Source organism: Nycticebus coucang, chromosome 18, assembly GCF_027406575.1.
Source record: "Nycticebus coucang isolate mNycCou1 chromosome 18, mNycCou1.pri, whole genome shotgun sequence".
In the NCBI taxonomy this organism is placed as follows: Eukaryota; Metazoa; Chordata; class Mammalia; order Primates; family Lorisidae; genus Nycticebus; species Nycticebus coucang.
The window spans coordinates 11,494,847-11,522,244 of record NC_069797.1 but is presented as its reverse complement, the minus strand read 5'-3'; the positions used below and the strand labels follow the sequence as shown (position 1 = coordinate 11,522,244).

At 42.4% G+C, this 27,398-nt stretch overlaps 1 protein-coding gene across 2 annotated transcripts in view; it reads left to right on the top strand.

Annotated features, from left to right (window-relative positions):
- PRPSAP2 (phosphoribosyl pyrophosphate synthetase associated protein 2) overlaps nucleotides 1-27,115 on the top strand; it is a 79,165-nt gene extending 52,050 nt beyond the window's left edge. For both annotated transcript variants that reach the window (XM_053568626.1, XM_053568627.1), the window contains 3 exons: nucleotides 13,751-13,821; nucleotides 17,126-17,272; nucleotides 26,436-27,115. In XM_053568626.1, the coding sequence (XP_053424601.1) occupies nucleotides 13,751-13,821; nucleotides 17,126-17,272; nucleotides 26,436-26,594 (377 nt within the window). In that variant the 3' untranslated portion in view covers nucleotides 26,595-27,115. The remainder of the gene's footprint in view (nucleotides 1-13,750; nucleotides 13,822-17,125; nucleotides 17,273-26,435) is intronic.
- The last annotated feature ends 283 nt before the right edge of the window (nucleotides 27,116-27,398 follow it).

Here is a 27,398-nt window from a genome sequence, read left to right as displayed (position 1 = left end):
AAAGACAGATGAGCACAGGGAAGGAGAGATTTTAATCACGTGTACAGGGAGGGGTTCACAAAAGTGACTCAAAGAGGTGGGTAGAATTTGGGGCTCACATATCTTAATATAAGGACAGGGAGGGGCAGAAAGGCACATCTGAGAAAATAGATGAATTCTCCATAAGGGCAGGGAAGGAGGGAAAGGGGCACTTGTTGGAAATGTCTGTGGGGAGAACAGAGGGGTGGTGGGGTAGTTGGTGCCTGTGTCTGTTCAGATCGTCTGACTTCGAGTGGCAAAGATTAGTCTTCCCTGATTATTCCCAGGTAGGGGATTTATGACAATAGGTTCTTGTGGGAGGCCCTACTTTTTGACATGTAAAGTATTTTAGGAACTCAAATGCTTTCAGTTCAAAGTAATTTTTGGTCACAGGTGTACTCTGGACTCATAAGAGTTCTTGCTTGGCTTTGGATTTTGCTCATTTATAAACTGAGAAAAATACAGAGAAGGAAGTAATGTAGCTGGAATAGCCATGAGGGAGCTGAGATTCCAGGGAGATTTGCGGCTTCCAGTTAGTATAAGTGGAGATCATGGGTGTTCAAGGAGGGGGTTGAGTCTTGAGTGGCAGGATAGCCGAGGGAGGGAGGCAGGCACCAGGGGCTAGGGCTGGGGCTTCTGTCTGCTCCATCATTTATTAGCTGTGTGTCCTTATGCCTGAAAAAAAGGGGCAGTTAGAGGCCCTGTGTCAGAGTTGATCCATATGTCAGAGTTGACATGGCCAGGTGGTGGAGCCCTCAGGACTTAGCTGCTGTCTTGTTACTGGGAGTGAGATGGGACTTCAGTGATGAGGTGTTGTTGATGGGATGAGCCTGGTGTGGCCAAGAAGGGTACCAGCCTGACCAGAAGAGAAGGTCAGTAAAGGGAACAGATGGCATAAGTTGCAGTATTCTCCTGGGAGAAGACTGAGGAGGAGTTGAACACTACTGACCTGCCCGTGTCGTGAAAGGCTCTGGAGCCGGGAGCAGCAGCCACCTACATCTGCGCTGTGGAGAGATTGCAGGAGGGCCAGAAATGGGAGGCCAGACCCCGAGGCTGCTGCAGTTAAGCAGGGGCATGGGAGGGGCTTTCATCTCATGGGCTGTGCTGCCAGCCTGGTGGCCTCTGGTGACATTTGGCTCCCACACACTGGGAATGGGGGTGAGGACGGGTATGAGTGTGAAGGACACACATTTGTGACTTGCACTGTTTCTGTTGTACGTTGCTACTCTAGGGGGGTGGTGGCAATGGGAATGGAAGGGACAGAACATGTTGAGAGATGTGACAAAAGATGGGAGGAATGAACATTTATACTGTACTAATCTGGGGCAGCCCTGTTAATTGAGTGATGAAATTCCATCTTATAGAAAAAGAAACAGTCAGAAAGGGAAAGAGACCTCTCTATGGTCACATAGTGACAACACTGGTCTTCTCTGACCCTAAAACCTGTGCTTCTTGGGCTCTGTGATGGGGGCAGGCAGCAGGTGGGGCCAGGGTTCAGGGCTCAGGGCTGAGAAGGATTCATAAAGCATTTGGCTGAGGGGACAGCCCTCTGCCTGTATGTAAACAGCATTTTTATTGGCTGCCTAATAGCTTATCTTAGGAATGTGGCTTAGACTGCCCAACCACAGCCTAATTTGGAGGGTGTGTTTTCTTTTTTTCTTCACAATGTAACATGGCAATGAACATATGTGGGTTTTCCCATACTTTGACTTATTTCATTACAAGCTTCTTGCAGGGGTCCTCAAAGTACAGCCCACAGGCCACATGAGGCGGTGTGATTGTATTTGTTCCCATTTTGTTTTTTTACTTCAAAATAAGATATGTGCAGTGTGCATAGGAATTTGTTCATAGTTTTTTTTTTTTAACTATAGTCCAGCCCTCCAACGGTCTGAGGGACAGTGAACTGGCCCCCTATTTAAAAAGTTTGAGGACCCCTGAAACTTATGAGCCAAAGACTGTTTGTCAGATTGATTTCCGAAAGAGCCTTCCATCGTACCGCTCGCCAGCATGGAGGTCAAGTGTTCTGGGAATAGGAGTGTTGAAAGGCAGCTTTTGTTTCAGCCCTGGCGTCTTGGTTCTGTTTCAGTTTGTCCTCCCCCTCACACTAACCTCGTTCACAGTTTGCATCAGATTGTCGTGTCTTTAATCTCTTGACTCTGGAGCATTGGTTCTCAATTTGGGTGGGTAGGGTGGATTCTGTCTCCTGGAGGACCTTGGGGAACGTCTCAGATGTTTTTGATGGTCTTGATTGAGGGAGTTACTGTGGGTTCTAGTGCGTAGAGGCCAAGGCTGCTGCTCAAGTCTCTCAAAATATGCAGGACAACCCCTCCCAGCAAAAAATTGGCCCAAGATGTCAGCGTTGAGAAGCCCTGACTGAAAGTAGTCTACTTTTCTCTTCAGTGACAGACCTTATTATTTTTTTTTTTTTGTAGAGACAGAGTCTCACTTTATGGCCCTCGGTAGAGTGCCGTGGCCTCACACAGCTCACAGCAACCTCCAACTCCTGGGCTCAAGCGATTCTCCTGCCTCAGCCTCCCGAGTAGCTGGGACTACAGGCGCCTGCCCCAACGCCCGGCTATTTTTTAGTTGCAGTTTGGCCCTGGCCGGGTTTGAACCCGCCACCCTTGATATATGGGGCCGGCGCCTTACCAACTAAGCCACAGGTGCCACCCCAGACCTTATTTTTTTAAATTAACGTCAAAGTCACATAACAGGATTAACCCTTTTAATGTGTAAAATTCACGGGCATTTAGTACATTCCAGTGTACAACTAACCTTTCTAGTTTCAAAATCCTCCTTACCCCAGAAGAGCACCCTGTTTCTAGTAAGTAGTCCCTCCCCAAGCCACTCCCCAAACCCTGCAACACTAAGTTGCCTTTGGCTCTATGAATTTACCTCTTCTGGACATTTCATAGAAATAGAATCATACGATGTGTGGGCTTTTGTGTCTGGCTTCTTTGATCATGCTTCCAGGATTTCCCATGTTGGCTGAATTCCTTGTGATGGTTAAGGAGTGTTCTGCTGGGTGGGCCCAGCACCCTCAGCTGGTAGGAGTTGGGTCATTTCCACCTTCCAGCTATACTGCTGCTGTGGCATCCAGGTACAGACCTCTGTGTGGACATGTTTCATTTCTCTTGGTGTGTATACCTAGGACTGGAATTGCTCCATGTATGACTTTTAAGAGCCACCATCCTCTTTTCCATAGCAACTGCACTGTTTTTCATTCCTACCAGCAAAGCATAGAGGTTTCAATTTCTCCATATCACCAATGCTTATTTTCTGATTTTTCTTTTTTATTATAGCCATCCTAGTGGATTTGAAATGGCATCTCACTGTAGATTTTTTTTTCTGAAATTTATTTCTTTTTTTCTTTATTAATATTAAATCATAGCTGTGTACATTAATGCGATCATGGGGCACCATACACTGGTTTTATAAACAGTTTGACACATTTTCATCACACTGGTTAACATAGCCTTCCTGGCATTTTCTTAATTATTAAGACAATTATATTCTACATTTACTAAGTTTCACCATCCACCCTTGTAAGATGCACTACAGGTGTAATCCCACCAATCACCCTCCCTCTGCCCATCATCCCCCCTCCCTCCACTCCCTCTCTCCTTTCCCCATATTCTTAGGTTATAACTGGGTTATACTTTCATATGAAAGCCATAAATTAGTTTCATAGTAGGGCTGAGTACATTGGATACTTTTTCTTTCATTCTTGAGATACTTTACTAAGAAGAATATGTTCCAGCTCCATCCATGTAAACATGAAAGAGGTAAAGTCTCCATCTTTCTTTAAGGCTGCATAATATTCCTTGGTGTACATATACCACAATTTATTAATCCATTCGTGGATTGATGGGCACTTGGGCTTTTCCATGACTTAGCAATAGTGAATTGGGCTGCAATAAACATTCTGGTACAAATATCTTTGTTGTAATGTGATTTTTGGTCTTCTGGGTATATACCTAGTAGAGGAATTATAGGATTGAATGGCAGGTCTATTTTTAGATCTCTAAGTGTTCTCCAAACATCTTTCCAAAAGGAATGCATTAATTTGCATTCCCACCAGCAGTGTAGAAGTGTTCCCTTTTCTCCGCATCCACGCCAACATCTCTGGTCTTGGGATTTTGTGATATGTGCTAATCTTACTGGAGTTAGATGGTATCTCAAGGTAGTTTTGATTTGCATTTCTCTGATGATTAAAGATGATGAGCATTTTTTCATATGTCTGTAGGCTGTGCGCCTGTCTTCTTCAGAGAAGTTTCTCTTCAAGTCCCTTGCCCAGCCTGCGATGGGATCACTTTTCTTGCTTATACATTTGAGTTCTCTGTGGATTCTGGTTATTAAACCTTTGTTGGAGACATAACCTGCAAATAACTTCTCCCATTCTGAGGGCTGTCTGCTTGCTTTACTTACTGTGTTCTTGGCTGTGCAAAAGCTTTTTAGTTTGATCAGGTCCTAGTAGTGTATTTTTGAAGCTGCTTCGATTCCCCGGGGGTGTCCTCCTTATAAAATACTCGCACAGACCAATTTCTTCAAGGGTTTTCCCTGCACTCTCTTCTAGTATTTTTATAGTTTCATGTCTTAAGTTTAAATCTTTAACCCAGTGAGAGTCTATCTTAGTTAATGGTGAAAGGTGTGGGTCCAGTTTCAGTCTTCTACAGGTTGCCAGCCAGTTCACCCAGCACCATTTGTTAAATAAGGAATCTTTTCCCCACTGAATGTTTTTAATTGGCTTGTCAAAGATCAAATAACGATAAGTAGCTGGATTCATCTCTTCCAGCTACTACCTGTTCCAGACATCTACCTCTCTGTTTTTGTGCCAGTACCATGCTGTTTTGATCACTATCGATTTATAGTATAGTCTGAGGTCTGGTAGCATGATTCCTCCTGCTTTGTTTTTATTGCTGAGTAATGTCTTGGCCATTCGAGGTTTTTTCTGATTCCATATAAAACGAAGTATTATTTTTTCAAGATCTTTAAAGTATGACAGTGGAGCTTTAATAGGGATTGCATTAAAATTTTTGTACATTGCTTTGGGTAGTATGGACATTTTAACAATGTTGATTCTTCCCAGCCATGAGCATGGTATGTTTTTCCATTTGTTAACATTTTCAGCTATTTCTTTTCTTAGAGTTTCATAGTTCTCTTTATAGAGATCTTTCACGTCCTTTGTTAGATAAACTCACAAATATTTCATCTTCTTTGGCACTACTATGAACGGAATAGAGTCCTTAACTGTTTTTTCAGCTTGACTATTGTTGGTATATATAAAGGCTACCGATTTATGAGTGTTGATTTTGTAACCTGAGACACTGCCGTATTCCTCGATGACTTCTAAGAGTTCTGTAGTAGAATCCCTGGTGTTTTCCAGATATGCAATCATATCATTTGCGAAGAGCAAAAGTTTGATCTCTTCTGACCTTATATGGATACCCTTGATCACCTTTTCTTCCCTAATTGTGGTGGCTAAAACTTCCATTACAATGTTAAAGAGCAGTAGAGACAATGGGCAGCCTTGTCTGGTTCCTGATCTGAGTGGAAATGATTTCAATTTAACTCCATTCAATACGATATTGGCTGTAGGTTTGCTATAGATGGCCTCTATCAGTTTAAGAAATTTCTCTTCTATACCAATTTTCTTAAGTGTTCTGATCATGAAGGGATGCTGGATATTATCAAAAGCTTTTTCTGCATCAATTGAGAGAATCATATGGTCTTTGTTTTTTAATTTGTTTATGTGCTGAATTATACTTACAGATTTACGTATATTAAACCAGCCTTGAGACCCTGGGATAAAACCGACTTGGTCATAATGTATAATTTGTTTGATGTGTTGCTCGATTCTGTTTGTTAGGATCTTGTTGAATATTTTTTTTTTTTTATTGTTGGGGATTCATTGAGGGTACAATAAGCCAGGTTACACTGATTGCATTTGTTGGGTAAAGTCCCTCTTGCAATCAGGATCTTATTGAATATTTTTGCATCTATATTCATTAGTGATATGTGTCTATAATTTTCTTTGCTTGTTGGGTCTTTTCCTGGTTTGGGGATCAGGGTGATGTTTGCTTCATAGAACATGTTGGGTAGTCTTCCTTCTTTTTCTACATATCAGAACAGGTTGAGTAATATAGGTACTAGTTCCTCTTTAAAGGTTTGGTAGAATTCTGATGTGAAGCCATCTGGTCCCGGGCTTTTCTTTTTAGGGAGATTTCATATGGTTGATGCTATTTCAGAGCTTGATATAGGCCTGTTCAATATTTCCACTTGATTCTGGGTAAGTCTTGGAAGGTGACGTGCTTCCAAGTATTGGTCAATTTCCTTCACATTTTCATATTTCTGAGAATAAAGTTTCTTGTAATATTCATTAAGGATTTTTTGAATGTCTTTTTTTTTTTTTTTTTGTAGCGACAGAGTCTCACTGTACTGTCCTTGGGTAGAGTGCCATGACTTCAAACAGCTCACAGCAACCTCTAACTCTTGGGCGTACGCGATTCTCTTGCCTCAGCCTCCCAAGCAGCTGGGACTACAGGCGCCCGCTGCAGCGCCCGGCTATTTTTTTGTTGCAGTTTGGCCGGGGCTGGGTTTGAACCCGCCACCCTTGGCATATGGGGCCGGCGCCCCACTCACTGAGCCACAGGCACCACCCGATTTTTTTAATTTCTGAAGTGTCTGTTGTTATTTCATCTTTGTCGGTTCGGATTGATGAAATTAGACATTTTACTCTTTTTTTTCCTGGTTAGGTTAGCCAAAGTTTTATCTATTTTATTGACCTTTTCAAAAAACCAACTTTTTGATTTATTGATCTGTTGTATAATTCTTTTGTTTTCAATTTCATTTAATTCTGCTCTAATTTTGGTTATTTCTTTTCTTCTACTGGTTTTTGGGTTGGAATGTTCTTCCTTTTCCGGTTGCTTGAGATATCCCATTAAGTTGTTCACTTTTTCTCTTTCCGTTATCTTAAGGAAGGCTTGCAGTGTTATAAATTTCCCTCTTAGGACTGCCTTTGCAGTATCCCAGAGGTTCTGATAATTTGTGTGTTCATTGTCATTTTGTTCCAAAAATTTGGCAGTTTCCTTCTTGATCTCATCTCTGACCCAGCTATCATTCGGCATAAGGTTATTTAACTTCTATGTTTTTGTATGAGTATGCAGGTTCCTATTGTTACTGAGTTTAGCTTTTATTCCATGGTGGTCTGAGAGAATGCAAGGAATAATTTCTGTTCCTTTAAATTTACTGAGGTTAGACTTGTGACCTAAGATGTGATTGATTTTGGAGTATGTTCCGTGGGCTGATGAGAAGTATGTGTATTCAGTTTTGTTGGGATGAAATGTTCTGTAGATGTCTGCTAAATCCAAATGTTGGATGGTTAGGTTTAAATCTAAGATTTCTTTGCTCAGCTTCTTGCTGGAGGGTCGATCCAACACTGCCAAAGGAGTGTTGACATCTCCGACTATTATGGAGCTGGAGGAAATCAAGTTGCTCATGTCCATTAGAGTTTCTCTTATGAATTGAGGTGCATTCTGGTTGGGTGCATAAATATTGATAATTGAAATCTCATCGTATTGAGTATTACCCTTAACAAATATGAAGTGACCATTTTTGTCCTTCCTTACTTTTGTTGGTTTAAAGCCTATTGTGTCTGCATATAGAATTGCAACACCTGCTTTTTTCTAGCTACCATTTGCCTGAAATATGGGTGACCATCCTTTCACCCTGAGTCTATATTTATCTTTTAAGGTGAAATGTGACTCTTGTATGCAGCAAATATCTGGCCTAAGTTTTTGTATCCAGTCAGATAACCTGTGCCTCTTTAGAGGACAGTTTAAGCCATTCACATTAATGGAGAATATTGATAAGTCTGGTGAACTTTTGGGTATCGAGTTTTTCAAAAGTCCAGTGGGCATTTTTAATCCTTTCGCCACTGTGGAAGTTGGAGTTTGATCAAAAGTTTCTGAGTGGGTTTATTTTTGTGGCAGAGGATTGGGCTGGTCATTATGGAGGATAGGTCTGAGAATATCCTGAAGAGCTGGTTTGCTTATGTCAAATTTCTGCAACATATGAATGTCATTAAAGTATTTAATTTCTCTATTATAAATGAAACTCAGTTTAGCTGGATACAGGATCTGGGGTTGAAAGTTATTTTGTTTTGGGACATTGATGGTCATCCACTTCTAATTGGCTTGAAAAGTTTCAGCAGAGAGGTCTGCAGTCATTCTAATATTCTTCCCTGTGTAGGTAATGAATTTCTTACGTCTGGCTAGTTTCAGAATTTTCTCTTTCATATTTACACTAGTGAAGTTAATTATAATATGCCTGGGGGATGTCTTATTTTGATTGAGTCGTGCTGGGGTTCTGAAACTCTCTGCTATCCGAATTTCAGAATCTCTTGGCATGTCTGGAAAATTCTCTTTCATAATTTCATGGAGAAGGTTCTCTGTGCCTTGTGAGGCCACTTCATCACTTTCAGGGATTCCAGTGAGGCCGGTATTAGCCTTCCTCGAATTATCCCAAAGCTCTCTGAGAGAATGATCTGCTTTTGCTCTCTATTTCTCTTTCTCTTTGAGATTTTGGGAGCATTCAAAAGCTTTGTCTTCAATGTCAGAAATCCTTTCTTCTGCTTGCTCCACTCTGTTACTGAGGGATTCTACTGTATTTTTCAGATCTTTGAGGGCTGCAAATTTTTGCTTCAGTGCATCCAAATCTTTGGTGGTTTTGTCCCTAAATTCACTAAATTCTTGAGACAACTTTTGAATTTCTCCTCGATATTCTAATTCTGACTTTTGAATTGCTCTTCGAATTTCTACTTCCAAATTTTTGTCCATTCTATTAATTTTGTTTGCAATCCAAACTCTGAATTCGATTTCTGACATCTCGGCTAGCTGTTTATGAATGGGATCTTCAGTTACATCTGCCATATCTTTCCTTGGGGGGATTGATCTATTCTTGTTATTCATGTCACCAGAGTTTTTCTGCTGATTCTGCCCCATGATTATTTTACACCGTTTGACTTTTCCCCTGGAGCTTTGTTGAGGACCTGTACAGTGCTACAGCCTGAGAAACTGGGGACCTGTTTGGTGTGGTGGGGCTGAGTGGCTCTGTCTTATTTACAGCTGGTCTCTATTCGACCCTAGTGAAACAGTTACTCTGGGTTGAAGTCTCAGCTGTGGAGAAATACCAGCAATTAAGTCACCCAGCCCCCCACAGGTAACAACTGGAAAAGGAAAATCAAACCTTCTTACAACCACACACCCAGGGCACCACTTGAGTAGTCCTCAGGCAATTGGCTCAGTTCAAAAAATCCAAATCAGTTGTCTCAGTCAGCACCTGTCTCAGGTGGGAGAGTTTCAAAGGTCTCTGTGGACTAGATTGCAGGGGTCTGGTGACAACTCAAATATGACTTGTTCCGGTGCTCCATGAAGTCAGGAGGATCCACCCAGCAAATAGAGTAATCTGGGAAAGTTCATGCCTCCTTCCCCACCTTGCACCTCTGTCACACCCAGTCACTGATAGCCCCACAGGTCTGTGACTTAGTTGTTTCCCATGAGCAGATACTCCAGGGGTTTGTACCTGCCTGAATCACAAGGAAATCTATGTCTGCTCAGCCAGGCCACTGCTCTTTGCCTCTATGCAGCAGGGGGTGGTGAGGCCTGATAACCTCAGCCACTTGATGGAGGCTGGGGGGTGTTCACTCAGTTCCAGCCGCACCCCTGATTGATGTTCTGCCCCTGACAGAACAGAACAACTTTGTGGAAATTTGTTTCTGTCCCTGCTAAATTCCTCTGCAAAAGAGAAGCTGTTTTGAGTTCCCAGAACCTGCACCTCAGGCCCTGTCTTTGCTCCTGCAGGTTTGTATTTGGTTACCTGTCAGTTCTAGCCTCCTGCCTTCCTTTGTCTATAGGCTGGGGATCCCTTGATCTGAGCTCCTAGCACTCCCCTCCACTCTCACTCTGAGGTCTGGAGGCCTGTCCCTTGGGGTCCAGAATAATATTTTTGTGGTTGGTACCTTTGTCAGGGCAGGGTACGTCTTAGACTCAGTAAAGCAGTCCTCTGGGTCAGCCCTGCCTTGGGAATTTCCTGGCTCTGTGTGTGCGTTTCCTAGTCCCCGCGCTCCACCCAGGCCGGTACTGCCACTGGCAAACTCTTTACTCACGAGGCCTGTTTTCAGTCCCAGATCTCTTCTGCGTTGGTTGCCATCTGAGAAGATGCCCGGCCTCCTCTGGTTGCCCAGGGAGACAGGGGTTGTGGCTTTGGAATACCCGGGGGTGGGCCGTATTGTTGCCAAAAACGGCTGCTGCTCTGCGCCTCAGGGCACTGCCACTCCCGTGTGGTTCCCTCTCAGCCGACTGTCGTCTCCTCACTCCCGTGCCGCAGAATCAGTACTGACCAGCTGCAGTCCAGGCCCTGTCCACACCCCTCGAGCAATGACCCAAGAATCTGGACTCCTAGGGGACAGGCCTCCAGACCTCAGAGTGAGAGTGGAGGGGAGTGCTGGGAGCTCAGAGTTGCAGGTCGAAAAACCACACCCATTGAGACCAGATGAGCAAATAAACAGATAAAAAGGCTACCAGACACACAAGCCCACAGATACACAAACAATCAGAAACACATGGACATACAACAATGGCAAAAAACTACAATAAAAATAATTATAATCATAAAATAGTTGAGGGGAAAAAAGGGTAAAAATCATACAAACAAAACAAACAAACATACAAAAAACCCTTTAGAAATCTGATGTTAGCACTCTTAGAAACCATAGGAAGGGAAGAAGAGAAAGAATGAAGAAAGAAAAAAAGTTTTGTTCATGATAACGTTAAAAAAGAAGAAAGAAAAAGTTAAAAATAGAAAAAATAAAAATATATTAAAAAAATAAAAATTAACAGTTGTTCCTCCAAGAAAATGATGAGAAAAAAAAGGTACCAACCACAAAAATATTATTCTTGTATATATGTAGAAATATACATCTATACATATGACATAGGGATCACCTTTTGTAGGACTATATTTATATTGGAATATACTTTCTGGATACCACATGGCGCTATGAGTGGTTCCCAGGCTTATACCTGATGCACAGTTTAAACTGTTACCACGGTAACCACGCTACCTGGCCGATCGCCATTTTGGAGTTTCTGTACAAGTTTTTTTACCTCATTGTTGTGCAACCTCAGCTGCTCTATTCCAGACAGCCCTCCTATCCGTCCTCCTAACTCAGTGCAGGGATCCACACTTCACAAATCTGTCCACTCTGCTCCCGCGTTCTCCTGCAAACTGGCAACTGCAATTGGCTGTGGGGGAGGGTGCTGGCTGCCACCGGGTTGCTGCTGCTGCAGCTGCAGCACACAGAAACCTTATCCTCAGTTTTGTGGCTCAGAGTGTCACTTTTGAGTCTGGAATTTTGAGTTCAGCCACCCGCCAGTTCGCCGCACAGCCAGAACTGCCAGCCCGTACCAATATTCCACACCAGGAATGGTCTGGTCCATTTAATCACTCCTGTTGTTCTGGGGGAAGGTGCCCGCCATTTGGACAATTCAAAATGTCTGTTTCCCAGGCAGGATCTCTTCCTTTCAATTTCCATTGGGTTGCTTAGTTCCTTGTGATTCTGAATGGCTCCCCTTTCGGGTGCCAAACTCTGCTCAGGAATAAATTTTTGTCAGTTGGGTTTTGCCAGGAATTGCAAAGTGCTATCCTCTGTGAGGGAGGGACCTGCTGGGCAGCACAGCCAAGCAGGGAAAATCTCTACAACAGAGTCCGTGGTTTTAAATTACACCTCATATACAGCAATCCACCAGTTTGCTGCGCGTCTCCAGCTGTCTGTCCACACCAATAATCCACGTGGGGAAAAGGTCCAGACCCCCCTTCCTCTCACCTGATGACTTGGGAGAGGTGGGCTACACGTCCGTCCTGTCTGCCATCATGCTCCGCCACCTCATTGTGGTTTTAATGTGCATTTCCCTAATGACTAATGATGTTGAGTATCTTTTCATATGCTTCCTGGGCTAGAGGGCAGTGGCATAATGACCACCACCTTAGACTCATAGGCTCAAGCAATCCTTCTGCCTTAGCCTCCCAAGTACAGGCATGTGCGACCATGTCTGGCTAATTTTTCTATTTTTAGTAGAGATAAGTTCTGGCTTTTGCTCAGACTGGTCTTGAACTCCTGGCCTCAGGTGAACCTCCCTCCTCAGCTTCTCAAATGCTAGGATTACAGGTGTGAGCCACTGGGCTGGCCTTCTTGACTGTAAGTATATCTTCTTTGGAGAGATAGCTATTCAAATTCTTTATCCATTTTAAAAATCTTTTTTTTCCCCTGCCTGCTCCTTTCTCCATTTTTATTTATTTATTTATTTTTTGAGACAGAGTCTCACTTTGTTACCATCAGTAGAGTACCGTGGCATTAACACCTCACAGCAACCTCAAACTCTTGGGCTCAAGTGATTCTCTAGCCTCAGCCTCCTATGTAGCTGGGACTACAGGTGCCCGCCACAACTCTTGGCTATTTTTTTGTTGTTGTTGTCATTGTTGTTTAGTAGGCCCAGGCTGCATTCCAACCTGCCAGCCCTGGTATATGTGGTCGGTGCCCTAAGCACTGAGCTGTGGGTGCTGAGCCCTTTCCCCTTTTTTAAATTGACTTTTCTGTCTTTGTGTTGTAAGCTTTCTTTATATATTTAGGATACTAGACTCTTAAACAGATAAGTGATATGCAAATGTTTTCTTATTCTATAGGTTATCTTTTCACTTTTTGATAGTGTCTTTTGACACAAAAGTTTCATTTTGATGAAGTCTGATTTTTATGTGTTGCTTATCTTCAGGCATATTATTTAGGGATTGTGGCCAGGCACAGTTACTTTGGAGGCTTAGGTGGCAGGATTGCTTGAGGTCAGGAGGTCAAGAGCAGCGTGGACAATGTAGTGAGACCCCCATCTCTTGGGACAAAAAGGAATTAACCAGACATGGAGGTGCACATCTATAGTCTCAGCTATTTAGGAGGCTGAGGCAGGAGGATCTCTTGAGTCCAGGAGGTTGAGGCTGTAATGAGCTATGATTGTACCACTGCATTCAAGCCTGGGTGACAGAATAAGACTCCAGCTCTAAGAAACAGATAAAAAAAAATCTGTTTTTAATTTTTTTCAACAATATTTTATAGTTTCTCCTCTCAGTTAAATTTATTCCTAGGTATCTTTTTCTTTAGATCCTTTTGTATATAGAATTACATTTTATCATTTTTTTTTTTCCATCAGGTTATTCATTTCTGGTGGTAGAAGCCCAATTGATGTGTGTCTGCTGGTCTTGTGCCCTGTTGCTTGGCTGAATTGGTGTCTTAGCTTAGGTCAGTTTTTTTGGATTCTTTGGTGTTTTTAATATGTAGGATCATGTTATGTGCTAATAACGTTTTAGTTCTTCCTTTCTGATCTGGATGCCTTTTCTTTCTTTTTCTTGCCTAGTTGGCACATCCAGTGCAGTGGTGCAGAGCAGTGGTGTGATCAGGCTCCCTGGCCTTATTCCTGATTTTGGGGAAAGCTTTCAGTCTTGCTTCATAAGGTGGTGTTTGCTGTGGGTTTTCATAGTTGTCCTTCATCAGATTGAGGAAACTCCCTTCTGTTTCTATTTTGTTTGGTGTTTTTATTATGAGGTCATGAGACCTTAACTTCCTAAAGGCTTTGTTTTACTTTTTAATACTAAAACAACTTTGGTGTGTTTGTTTTATTCTGACCAGTGCTGATTCCTAAAGAAAAGCCCCCAATCACGGTTGTTGGCGATGTTGGAGGAAGGATTGCCATCATTGTGGTATGGAACCTTTTGTATTATTAATTTTAGTATTTACTACTATTCTGTTGATTTACTTATTAGTTGTGGGCATACAAAAGGCTAGGGATAGTGGTCTTGTCAGGCCGGCCTCATGCTAGACATTTACTTCAGCCCACAAATTGAAAAACACTATCATTAGTTCATTTTAAAAATTCCTAATTACATAATTAACTGAATATTGTATAGCTGTTTGCTATAATGTGGGAATTTTTGTTTGTTTTGAGACAGGGTCTCACTCTTATTACTTTGGCTAGAGTGCAGCGGCATCATCATAGCTCACCCTAACCTTTAATCCTGGGCTCAAGGGGTCCTCCTGCCTCAGCCTCCTGAGTAGCTCAGACTATAGGCATGACCACCACAGTTAGATAATTTTTAAATTTCTTTGTAGAGGTGATGTCTTACGCTTGTTCAGACTGGTCTCAAGCTCCTGGGTCCCAGTGATCCTTTCCTCTTGGCCTCCCAAAGTGCCCAGATTAGAGATGTGATCCACTGCGCCCAGTCAGAAATGGTTTTGTAATAGGAGTAGGAAACGAAGTTGATTAAGACATATGTGTTTTCACTCACCATTAAATCAGTGCAGAAAAGGAATATACTTAAAGCCTCCATGGTTTAGAGAATAGAATGGACACTGGGCCCCTGCTAGTCTGCTCGCAGATGCGGCATCACCAGGTGCACTGGAGGCCTCCTGGGGACCTACCTGGGGCTCCCTCCTCACGCTCGCCTTCAGGGGCTGTCACTAACCTGAAGCCTGTCCTTTTGTGCCCTTCTTTCTCTTCACAGTCTGCCGCGAGTGCACATTCGCTCAAGTCCTATCTGGTTTTACCTGGTTTTGATGTTTGTATAAATGATGTCCTGTGTCCTTCATGACTTTTTGTTTACCGTTGGAATTTACCTGTGGTTGTACATTATTCCTCACAGGGTATAGCTGTAACACAACTGATTTATCTGTTCTGTAGACATTGAACCGAGGTTTTTCTATTTCCGTTTTTTTTTTATTTTTGAGACAGAGTCTCACTATGTCACCCTTGGTAGAGTGCCGTGGCGTCACAGCTCACAGCAACCTTAAACTCTTAGGCTTAAGCCATTCTCTTGCCTCAGCCTTCCAAGTAGCTGGGACTACAGGCACCTGCTACAATGCCTGGCTATTTTTTGTGTTTGTTTGTTTAAATTGTCTTTGTTGTTTAGCTGTCCCGGGCCAGTTTCAAACCGCCAGCCCTGGTGAATGTGGCTGGTGCTGTAAACACTGTGATATGGGCGCCAAGCCCAGTTTTTTTCTATTAGAGCAATACTGCTTTGAATGTTCTTGCCCCTATTTTCTGCTGTTTACATGGAAATTTTGCAGTGCCTAGACTGGCATTGTTGGGTCTGAAGCTACACATGTTTCTAGCTACACCTTTGCCAGGCACTGCCACACTGTTTCCAAAGTGATGGCCTAGCAGTGTTTCTCAGACTCTGTACTGCCTGTTACCCCTGGTGCTTAGAATTGTGTTGACATCTTTTTCAAGTTGGACAATCTCCCACATCGCCCTACAGACTGATACTGCACAGCTGTCCATTAATGTCTTCCTCACACTCCTCAGCCAGCAAAGCCTCTGGGTCAGCAGCACTTTGTTTCCCTTTCTACTGCAACTGCTTTTTCTTTCTTTCCTTTTTTTTTTTTTTTTTGAGACAGTTTCACTTCATCACCCTCGGTAGATTGCCGTGGTGGCATCACAGCTCACAGCAACCTCAAAGTCCTGGGCTCAAGCCATTCTCTTGCCTCAGCCTCCCAAGTAACTAGGACTACAGGTGCCCGCCACAATACCTGGCTAGTTTTAGAGCTCGAACCTTTGAGCTCAGGTAGTCCACCTGCCTCGGCATCCCAAGTGCTGGGATTATAGACGTGACCCACTCCACCTGGCCTTAACTGCATTTTTCTTTTTTCTTTTTTTTTCTCAGAGTCTCACTTTGTTACCCTGGGTTGAGTGCTGTGGTGTCATAGCTTCACAGCAGTCTCAAACTCTTGGGCTCAAGCCATTCTCTTGCTTCAACCTCCCAAGTAGCTGGGATATAGGCGCCTGTCTCAATGCCTGTCTAGTTTTTCTATTTTTAGTAGAGATGGGGTCTCGCTCTTTCTCAGACTAGTCTCAAACTCCTGAGCTCAAGTGACCCTCCTGCCTTGGCTTCCCAGGGTGCTAGGATTATAGGCATGAACCACTATGGCTGGCCTTACTGCAGTTGCTTTTTATTTTGAAGTAATTATAGATTCACATGAAATAGGGACACACATTAGGGGCGTCCTGCATGCTCTTTACCCAGCTTGTCTGTCTGGCTTACCAGTGGTACAGTAATGCAACCTGGAAATGTCCAGCACCAGCCCACAGACAGCCCCGTTCTCCATGGTGTGTGTGTGGGGGTCATACAGGTGGCATCTAGAACCACCACTGTCCAGACACAGCAGGGCCCCTTCACCACAGAGCTTCTGTGCTTCCTCTTCACCCAGCCCCAAATCCTGATGTCTCAGTCCATTCTGTGCTGCTGTTAACAGAATACATTTTTCATAAATTTATAAAGAACAGAAATTTACCTAGGTATGGTAGCTCACACCTGTAATCCTAGCACTTTGGAAGGCTGAAGCAGAAAGGTTACTTGAGGCCGAGAGTTCAAGGTCAGCCTGAAGAATGGTGAGAACCCTTCTCTACACAAAACACAGAAATTAGCCAGTGGCTAATTGTGCCACTCAAGTAGTTGTCACAGCTACTTGAGAACTGTTTTGTTATTGAAAACAACGGTCATTGTCTTTTCCCCCATTTTAATAACATGGAAAAAGCATATTTCCCATATGCTTTGTGGAGAAAATTTGGAAATAAAGTAAAAAAAGAAGGGGCAAGAGCCACCTGCAGTTCCATTACCTACAGACAAATGCATCTTGTAACAGTTTTTCTATGTACACATATTTTTAAAAAAATTACTCCATCATCATGTCTGGTGCTACCTGCATGATTCTGGCTAGTCAGCGTGCAAAGATGGAGATGATCTCCGTCTCTCATGCACACACACACACACACACCCGCCCCAGAGCCTATAGAGTGGTGGGAGATAGCCCTGCAGTGGAGATGGGGTGCAGGAGGCAGCTCAGAGTGGGGCACTGGGCTGGGACTGTGTCGTGACCGTACCATCTTCAGTCTATGGGACAAAAGAGCAGATTTGTCATAATAATTCAGGCAGGCCCTTCCCTGCCCTCTTCTCTCACCTCCCCTTACAAAAGTGCTCATTGCCTCTTGGTTCATTTGTGATTTGGCAGGATGACATCATTGATGACGTTGACAGCTTTCTTGCTGCAGCAGAGACCCTGAAGGAGAGAGGTGCATATAAGATCTTTGTGATGGCAACTCACGGCCTGCTGTCTTCTGACGCCCCCCGGCTGATTGAGGAGTCAGCTATTGATGAGGTAATGGGCAGGGCACGCTGTGTACTCACAGGTGCCTGGCACTTTGGCACGTCCTGATCCTTAGTTATAGACGGCAGGTATGGGAGTGAGCTCTTTTGTAGTTAAAATGGATTCAAAGGGTGGGTTACATTTGGGTTTCGTTGAATATAAGTCTCTAATGCTGCCAGACATGGTGGCGTGCACCTGTAGTGCCAGCTACTTGGGTGTCTGAGACGGGGATGGCTTGAGCCAAGGAGTTCTGGGCTATAGTGCCCTATGCCAATTGGGTGTCTGCACTAAGTTCAGCATCAATATGGTGACCTCCCAGGAGTAGAGGGGCCACCAGGTGGCCTAAGGGGTGGTGAGCTGGCCCAGTTTTGAAACAGAGCAGGTCAAAACTCCCATGCTGATCAGTACTGGGATCACACCTGTGAATAGTCACTGTACTCTAGCTTAGGCAACACAGTGAGACACTGTCTCAAAAAAAAAAAAAAAAACTCTAACTGCCACTTTTTTTAGATAACAGATCGAGATACAATTCACATACCATGCAATTCACCCACATAAAGTATATAATCTGATGGTTTTTAGAATGTTCAGGGTTGTATAATCATTATCTCAGTCAATTTGTTGATAATTTTTTTTTAATTTTATTGTTGGGGATTCATTGAGAGTACAAGAAACCAGGTTACACGGATTGCATTTGTTAGGTAAAGTCCCTCTTACAATCGTGTCTTGTCCCCAAAAGGTGTGGCACACACCAAGGCCCCACCCCCCTCCCTCCTTCCCTCTCTCTGCTCTTTCTTTCCCCACCCCCACTGTGACGTTAATTGTCATTAATTGTTTTCATATCAAAATTGAGTACATAGGATTCATGCTTCTCCATTCTTGTGATGTTTTACTAAGAATAATATATTCCACTTCCATCCAGGTTAATACAAAGGCTGTAAAGTCTCCATTTTTTTAAATGGCTGAATAGTATTCCATGGTGTACATACACCACAGCTTGTTAATCCATTCCTGGGTTGGTGGGCATTTAGGCTGTTTCCACATTTTGGCGATTGTAAATTGAGCTGCAGTAAACAGTCTAGTGCAAGTGTCCTTATGATAAAAGGATTTCTTTCCTTCTGGGTAGATGCCCAGTAATGGGATTGCAGGATCAAATGGGAGGTCTAGCTTGAGTGCTTTGAGGTTTCTCCATACTTCCTTCCAGAAAGGTTGTACTAGTTTGCAGTCCCACCAGCAGTGTAAAAGTGTTCCCTTCTCTCCACATCCACACCAGCATCTGCAGTTTTGAGATTTTGTGATGTGGTCCATTCTCGTTGGAGTTAGATGGTATCTCAGGGTAGTTTTGATTTGCATTTCTCTAATATATAGGGATGATGAACATTTTTTCATACGTTTGTTAGCCATTTGTCTGTCTTCTTTAGAGAAGGTTCTATTCATGTCTCTTGCCCATTGATACATGGAATTGTTGGTTTTTTTCATGTGGATTGAGTTCTCTATAGATCCTAGTTATCAAGCTTTTGATTCAAAATATGCAAATATCCTTTCCCATTGTGTAGGTTGTCTCTTTGCTTTGATTGTTGTCTCCTTAGCTGTACAGAAGCTTTTCAGTTTAATTAAGTCCCATTTGTTTATTTTTGTTGTTGTTGCAATTGCCATGGCAGTCTTCTTCATGAAGTCTTTCCCCAGGCCAGTATCTTCCAGTGTTTTTCCTATGCTTTCTTTGAGGATTTTTGTTGTTTCGTGCCTTAAATTTAAGTCCTTTATCCATCTTGAATCAATTTTTGTGAGTGGAGAAAGGTGTGGGTCCAGTTTCAGTCTTTTACAGGTGGCTATCCAGTTCTTCCAGCACCATTTATTGAATAGGGAATCTTTCCCCCAAGGTATGTTCTTGTTTGGTTTATCGAAGATTAGGTGGTCATAAGTTGTTGGTTTCATTTCCTGGTTTTCTATTCGAGTCCAAATGTCTATGTCTCTATGTTTGTGCCAGTTCCATGCTGTCTTGACCACTATGGCTTTGTAGTACAGCTTAAAATCTGGTGTGGTGATGCCCCCAGCTTTATTTTTATTACTAAGAACTGCCTTAGCTATATAGGGTTTTTTCTGGTTCCATACAAAACGCAGAATCATTTTTTCCAAATTTCAAAAGTACGATGTTGGTATTTGAATAGGAATGGCATTGAATAGGTAGATTGCTTTGGGAAGTATAGACATTGTAACAATGTTGATTCTTCCCAGCCATGAACATGGTATGTTCTTCCATTTGTTAATATCCTCTGCTATTTCCTTTCTTAGGATTTCATAGTTTTCTTTATAGAGGTCCTTCACCTCCTTTGTTAGGTATATTCCTAAGTATTTCATTTTCTTTGAAACTATGGTGAAGGGAGTTGTGTCCTTAATTAGCTTCTCATCTTGACTGTTGTTGGTGTATACAAAGGCAACTGACTTGTGGACGTTGATTTTATATCCTGAAACATTACTGTATTTTTTTGATGACTTTCAGGAGTCTTATGGTTGAGTCTTTGGGGTTCTTTAAGTATAAGATCATTCGTCAGCAAAGAGGGAGAGTTTGACCTCCTCTGCTCCCATTCGGATTCCATTTATTTCCTTGTCTTGCCTAATTGTATTGGCTAGAACTTCCGGCACTATGTTGGATAGTAATGGTGACAGATGACAACCTTGTCTGGTTCCAGTTCTAAGAGGAAAAGCTTTCAGTTTAACTCCATTCAGTAAAATATTGGCTGTGGGTTGGTCATAGATAGCTTCAGTCAGTTTCAGAAATGTGCCACCTATGCCTATACTCCTCAGTGTTCTAATTAGAAAAGGATGCTGGATTTTATCAAATGCTTTTTCTGCATCTATTGAAAGGATCATGTGATCTTTATTTTTGCCTCTGTTAATATGGTGGATAACGTTTATGGACTTGGGTATGTTAAACCAGCCTTGCATCCCTGGGATGAAGCCTACTTGATCATGATGAATGACTTTTTTGATGATAAGCTGTAATCTATTGGCTAGGATTTTGTTGAGAATTTTTGCATCTATATTCATGAGTGAGATTGGTCTGAAATTCTCATTTTTGGTTGGGTCTTTTCCTGGTTTTGGTATCAGGGTGATGTTTGCTTCATAGAATGTGTTGGGGAAGATTCCTTCTTCCTCGATTTTTTTTGGAATAATTTCTGCAGTACAGGAATAAGCTCTTCCTTGAAGGTTTGATAGAATTCTGGAGTGAAGCCATCTGGACCAGGGCATTTTTTCGTTGGAAGCTTTTTTATTGTTTCTTTAATCTCAGTGCTTGAAATTGGTCTGTTCAGGAGCTCTATTTCTTCCTGGGTAAGTCTAGGAAGAGGGTGTGATTTCAAGTATTGATCCATTTCCTTAACATTGTCAAATTTCTGGGCATAGAGTTTCTGATAGTATTCAGAGAGTTTCTGGTGGTATTCAGAGGTGATCTCTTATATCTCTGTGCCATCAATTGTTATTTCCCCTTTATCATTTCTGATTGAGGTTACTTGAGATTTTACTTTTCTAATCCTTGTTAGTCTGGCCAATGGTTTATCTGTTTTATTTATTTTTTCAAAAAACCAACTCCTTGTTTCATTAATTTTCTGAATGATTCTTTTGTTTTCATTTTCGTTGATCTCTGATTTAATTTTGGATATTTCTTTTCTTCTGCTGGGTTTAGGCTTAGATTGTTCTTCTTTTTCCAATTCCGTAAGATGGCTTGTGAGTTTGTTGATGCGCTCTCTTTCTGTTTTTCAAGTGTATGCATCTAAAGCGATAAATTTTCCTCCCCAAACTGTTTTTGCAGTATCCCACAGGTTTTGGTACCTTGTGTCTTCATTGTTGTTATGCTCAAGGAAGTTAATGATTTCCTGTTTTATTTCTTCCTGCACCCAACTGTCATTCAACAGAAGGTTGTTTAGTTTCCATGCTTTTATGTGAGGTTGAATGCTTTTGTTGGAGTTGAGTCCCACTTTTAGTGCCTTGTGGTCTGAGAAGATACAAGGTAAAATTTCAGTTCTTTTGATTCTGTTGAGGTTTGTTTTGTGTCCTAGGATGTAATCAGTTTTGGAGAGTGTTCCATGGTGGCAATGAGAAGAATGTATATTCTTTGCCTTTGGGATGGGATGTTCTGTATGCGTCTATCAAGCACAGTTGTTCTAGGGTCTCATTTAAGTCCCTTATATCTTTGTTTAATTTCTGTTTAGAGAATCTGTCCAGCTCTGTAAGAGGAGTGTTAAAGTCCCCTGTTATTATGGTATTATAGGATATCATATTGCTCAGACTGAGTAAGGTCTGTTTCAAAAATCTGGGAGCATTTAAATTGGGTGCATAAATGTTTAGAATTGAAACGTCTTCTTGTCTTTGTCTTTTTTGACTCTAGTTGCTTTAAATCCACATGTATTTGAAAATAAGATTGCAACCCCTCTTTTCTTCTGAATTCCATTTGCCTGAAAAATTGTCTTCCAACCCTTGACTCGGAGCTTTAATTTGTCTTTTGAAACTAGGTGTGTTTCCTGCAGACAACAAATGGATGGCTTGTGATTTTTTAATACAGTCAGCCAATCTATGCCTCTTCAGTGGGGAATTCAAGCCATTAACATTTATTAGATAATTGATAAGTGTGGTAGTATTCTATTCATCTTATTTTGTGAGAGTCCATTGCTTAGTTTTATCTTTTGCATCAATGTGGAGGTTAGGTTATGTCCTTTAATTTCTGAGTTCTTACTTTGCTGCCGATCCATTGTGATGGTCAGTGTGTAGAACAGGTTGAAGTATTTGCTGTAGAGCTGGTCTTGTGGCGAATTTCCTCAATGTTTGTATATCCGTAAATGATTTGATTTGTCCATCAATTTTTAAGCTTAGCTTAGAAGGGTACAGAATTCTGGGCTGGAAATTGTTCTGCTTAAGTAGATTAAAGGTAGATGACCATTGTCTTCTTGCTTGGAAAGTTTCATTAGAGAAGTCTGCGGTCACTCTGATGGATTTGCCCCTGTAGGTCAACTGGCGCTTACTCGTGGCAGCTTGCAGAATCTTTTCTTTTGTCTTGACTTTGGACAGGTTCATCACAATGTGTCTTGGAGAAGCTCGGTTAGAGTTGAGGCGACCTGGGGTCCGATATCCCTCTGAAAGTAGTGTGTCAGAATCTTTGGTGATATTTCGGAAATTTTCTTTTATAATATTCTCTAGTATGGCTTCCATTCCTCTGGGGCATTCTTCTTCCCCTTCTGGGATACCTATCACTCATATGTTAGAATGCTTCATAAAGTCCCATAATTCTGTCAGTGAACATTCTGCTTTCTCTCTCTTCTTTTCTGCCTCTTTAATTATCTGAGTTATCTCAAGAACTTTGTCCTCTACCTCTGAGATTCTTTCTTCTGCATGGTCTAATCTGTTATTGATACTTTCTATTACATCTTTAAGTTCCCTAATTGACTGCTTCAGGTCCTTCAGCTCTGCTATATTCTTTCTATATTCTTCATATCATTCACATCTTATTTGATTCTGTTTTTGGATTTCCTTTTGGTTATTTTCCACTTTGTCAGCAGTTTCCTTCATTGTTTCCATCATTTCCTTCATTGTTTTCATCATGTGTATTCTAAATTCCCTTTCTGTCATTTCTAACATTTCTTTATAGGTAGAATCCTCTGCAGTAGCTACCTCACGGTCCCTTGCGGGAGTGGTTGCTCTGGACTGGTTTTTCATGTTGCCAGGAGTTTTCTGCTGATTTTTCCTCATGAGTGATTTCTTTTATCTGTTTCCTTTCCCTAATTTTCCTTTCACTTCCTCTTTCTCTTTTAAGTTGCTATGCCTCTGGACTAGGGTTTCAATGCGTCCTTTTGGTACAGGACCAGAAGGATGAGAAGGTTGAAGAGCAAGAAGGGAAAAAAGAAAGGAAAAAAAAAAAAAAGAGAGAGAGAAAGGAAGAGGGTGTGGGTAAAAGGGAATATTGACAAAAAGAAGAGAAGCACAGAAAGAGGAAGACAGAGCAATCTAGGTGTACAGTAGGGCACTTTGACCCAACCTTCACCCCCAACCTCTGGGGGTGCCAGGTTGGGTGGTTCCCTTGAGGTCAGCAGCTCTTTGCTAATCTGATTGGACACAGTACCCCACCTCCACCAAGTAGAGAGGAAAGACAAAAATGCTATAAATCAAAGCAAAACAAGCAAACAGAAAATGGGATAAAATTGGGGGAGCAAAAATGAAGTTCTAATTGTTGAAAAAGGGAACAATGGGAATTATATTTCAACTAGAAAAATGAAGAAAGAAAAGTCTATAGAGAACATGTTAAAATTAAAAAACAAAACAACAAAACAAAAAAACTCTCATAAAACAAAACCAAAAACAAAGCAGTATATATATCTTGCTGAATTTTATCTGGGCAGCACGTGATCTTCTGGGGTAGGAGATGTTAATCACAATGCTGATACAACTGGAGGCCTCTGCTGATTTCTCAAACCCAGCAGGCTGGAGACCCTAAATCTCTCCTCAGCCCTCTTAAAAGGCACTTTAAACTTCTAAACTTGGCTTTCCCAGGAAAGCGCTTGTTGCTGGGATCACTCCTGAAGTGGCTATCCACTTACCCAGTGTGCTAAAACCAGTCTCACCCTATGCTCCTGAGGGCTAAGGCTGCAAGGTGTCTCAGTCCCTGCCTTTAGGCTGCTCAGTCACTAGATTACTCGCTCCTGCCCAGTCTTTGCTCTGCAACCCTGAGGGCAGAGCTTGCCTGGGCACTTTCCCCATAATGGTTCTGCAGGGCCCATAGCTGAACACTATTAGTTCCCGTCCGGCTCAGCAGCTCTAGACAACGCCTAGGGCCCTAGACAACGCCTAAAGCCCTCCACACTCCTGCCGAAGCTCTCTCAAGGCAGTTCAACTGAGTGCCAAGTCCAAAAAAAACAAAGTAGCTCACAGGTAAGGCCTTTCCAGTTTGCAATCACACTGCTGCTATACTTAACAGCTGCCAGCAGGATTAGACAGAGCAACCACTTGCCAGTTCTCCACTGCTTTTGTCCTACTCTTGGGGTCCAGAAGTCTCTCACTGACTCCCTGGGTCCTCAAAGGGATGTTTATGGGCAGATACCACCAGCCAGAGATGCTTGGAGTCTTCTCTCCCCAGACACACCGTGCCCAGTTGTAAGGAAGCTGTTACTCAGCCACCATCTTGCTAAGGAAGCCTATCTCAGTCAATTTTAGGACATTTTATTTTCCTGGAAAGAAACCCTGTATGCATTAGCAATTACTCCACATCATCTCTGCGTCACCCAAGCCCCTGGCGGCCGCTGAGCTGCTTCTGTCTCTTTAGACTCACCTCTCCTGGGCATTTTGTATGAAGGAGATGCAGCATGTGGTCTTTGGTTTCTGGCTTCTTTCACTCAGCATATTTTCATGGTTTCTCTGTGTTGTAGTTTTGCTCAGTATTTCATTCCTTTTTATGAGCAAGTAATACTCTTTTGTGTGGATAGACCGTATTTTGTCTCTTTCTCCATACATGGATGGAAATTTGGTTTATTGCTACTTTTTTACTATTATGAATAATTAGCTTTGGATACTTATATGGAAGTTTTTGTATGGGCAATATGGTTTTAATTCCCTTGGATATATACCCAGGATTGAAATGGATGGGTCACATACTGACTTTATGTTTTAACTTTTGAGGAACTGCCAGGCTATTTTTCCAAAGCAGCTGAACATTTTACATCACCAACAGTGATGGTTCTAATTTCTCTACATTCTCACCAACACTTGTTATTATCTCTTTTTTTGGCTGTAGCTGTCCTGGTAGGTATGAGGTTATCAAATCTTAGCCACATGCAGTGGCCCACACCTGTTATCCCAGCACTTTGGGAGGCTGAGACAGGGAGGATCACTTGAGGCGAGAAGTTCAAGACTACCCTGGGTAACATAGCGAGACTACATCTTAGGCTTGGCGCCTGTGGCTCAAATGGCTAAGGCACCAGCCACATACACCTGAGCTGGTGGTTCAAATCCAGCCCAGGCCAGCCAAACAACAATGACGGCTGCAAAAAAAAAATAGCTGGGTGTTGTGGTGGGCTCCTGTAGTCCCAGCTACTTGGGAGGCAGAGGCAAAAGAATCGCTTAAGCCCAGGAGTTGGAGGTTGCTGTGAGCTGTGACTCCATGGTACTCTACCCAGGGCAACAGCTTGAGGCTCTGTCTCAAAAAATAAATAAAATAAAATAAGAAAAGGGTGGCGCCTGTGGCTCAGTGGGTAGGGCACCAGCCCTGTATACCGAGGGTGGTAGGTTCAAACCTGGCCCCGGCCAAACTGCAATAAAAAAATAGCCGGCATTGTAGTGGGCACCTGTAGTTCCAGCTACTCGGGAGGCTAAGGCAAGAGAATCACCTAACCCCAGGAGTTAGAAGTTGCTGTGAGCTGTGACACTACGGCACTCTACCGAGGGTGATAAAGTGAGACTCTGTCTCTACAAAAAAGAAAAAAAAAAGAAGAAGAAGACAATTAGCTGGATGTGGTGGTGCACACCTGTAGTCCCAGCTCCTCAGGAGGCTGAGGTAGGAGGATTACTTAAGTCCAGGAGTTCAAGACTACAGTGAGCTATGATTGTGCCACTACAGTCTGGTGACAGAACTAGACCTTGTCTCTCTCTTTTTTTTTTTTCTAAGGCAGAGTCTTACTGTTACCCAAAGTAGAGTGGCTTGGTATCAGCCTACCTCACAGCAATCTCAAACTCCTAGACTTAAGCAATCCTCCTGCTTCAGTCTCCCAAGTAGCTGGGACTATAGCCACCTGCCACACCATCTGGCTAGTTTTTCTATTTTTAGTAGAGAGCGGGGTCTCCCTCTTGTTCAGGCTGAAGAGAGATGAACAAGGCTGAACAAGAGGGAGTCCAGAACTCTCAGTCTAGAACTCCTGAGCTCAAGCTATCCACCTGCCCAGGCCTCCCGGAGTCCTAGGATTACAGGTGTGAGGCACTGTTTCCTGCTAGACTTTGTTTCTAAAAAATTTAAAAAATAAAAAATAAATCTTAACCTAAGAAACGCAGGTAGGTTCATATTAACCGGAAATGTGTTAAAGGGTAGACAGTCTTCCTATCTAGAAGAATCTCAGAGATTTCGGAGTGTGTCACGTTTTCAGACCAAAGCACAGAGCTGTTGGTATTTTGATGCTCTTGGTTTTTTCCTCTTGATTCACAGGTGGTGGTGACCAACACAATTCCACATGAAATCCAGAAACTCCAGTGTCCCAAGATTAAAACTGTGGATATCAGCATGATCCTATCAGAAGCAATCCGTCGGATTCACAATGGGGAGTCCATGTCTTACCTTTTCAGAAACATAGGTTTAGATGACTAAGAGCTCTCTGTTTTTAAAATTCCCGAGGGCCAAACTGGAAACATGTGAGTGATACTGTGAGGGCATGTGCTGGCTGGGCGTGTCCTGCCAAGCTGGTGTGCTCTGTCCTCCCTGCCCCTGTACCCTGTCTTCTTGTTGATTCCTATGAAGATAGACCAACTTTCTATGTCAGTTTGGGTGTTTGTGGGTTTGGGGGGCAATTTTTTTTAAAGAAATACTTTATTCTCCTCTTAAAATAAGATCTGAGGTTTTTTAAGTTTATTTAAAAAATAACTTGGAGTAAGATTTTTAAGCTCACAAACAAGATTTTTTCCAAAGTTGCTTGAGTCAAATGCTAAAAAAAAGGTAATAAAATAAAATGGTCTACTGTGTGATACCTATAGTTGAAAACCGAAAAGTTATACTGTTGAATCCAGTAAATGACATTTTTAGAATTGCTTTTATAGCAAGCCTATGGAATATGTGATTGTATTTATTTTCTGCAACTGAAGGAGTAAAAACTTGTGTTTTTGTGTGTTTTTTAAAATGTTGTGTTTTGGCAACTGTTTTATAACTAAAATAAAATGAAAGCTGAGCAAACCTCTGTGGGTGTTGAAATGTTTATCAGTTTGCTTCTTCTTTTGCTACTTTTTGGGGGATACAGTAGTTTCTTGAAGATATAATATTCCCTATCCTGACAGTTTGTCAAACACCCTGAAAGTTTCTGGCGTGGAGTCAGGGGGACAGGAGAGGAGTTTGGATATCAGGATGAGGCAGTACGGGGCACAAGCTGCCACCCGGTCTCCAGGACATGGCTCCGCTCCT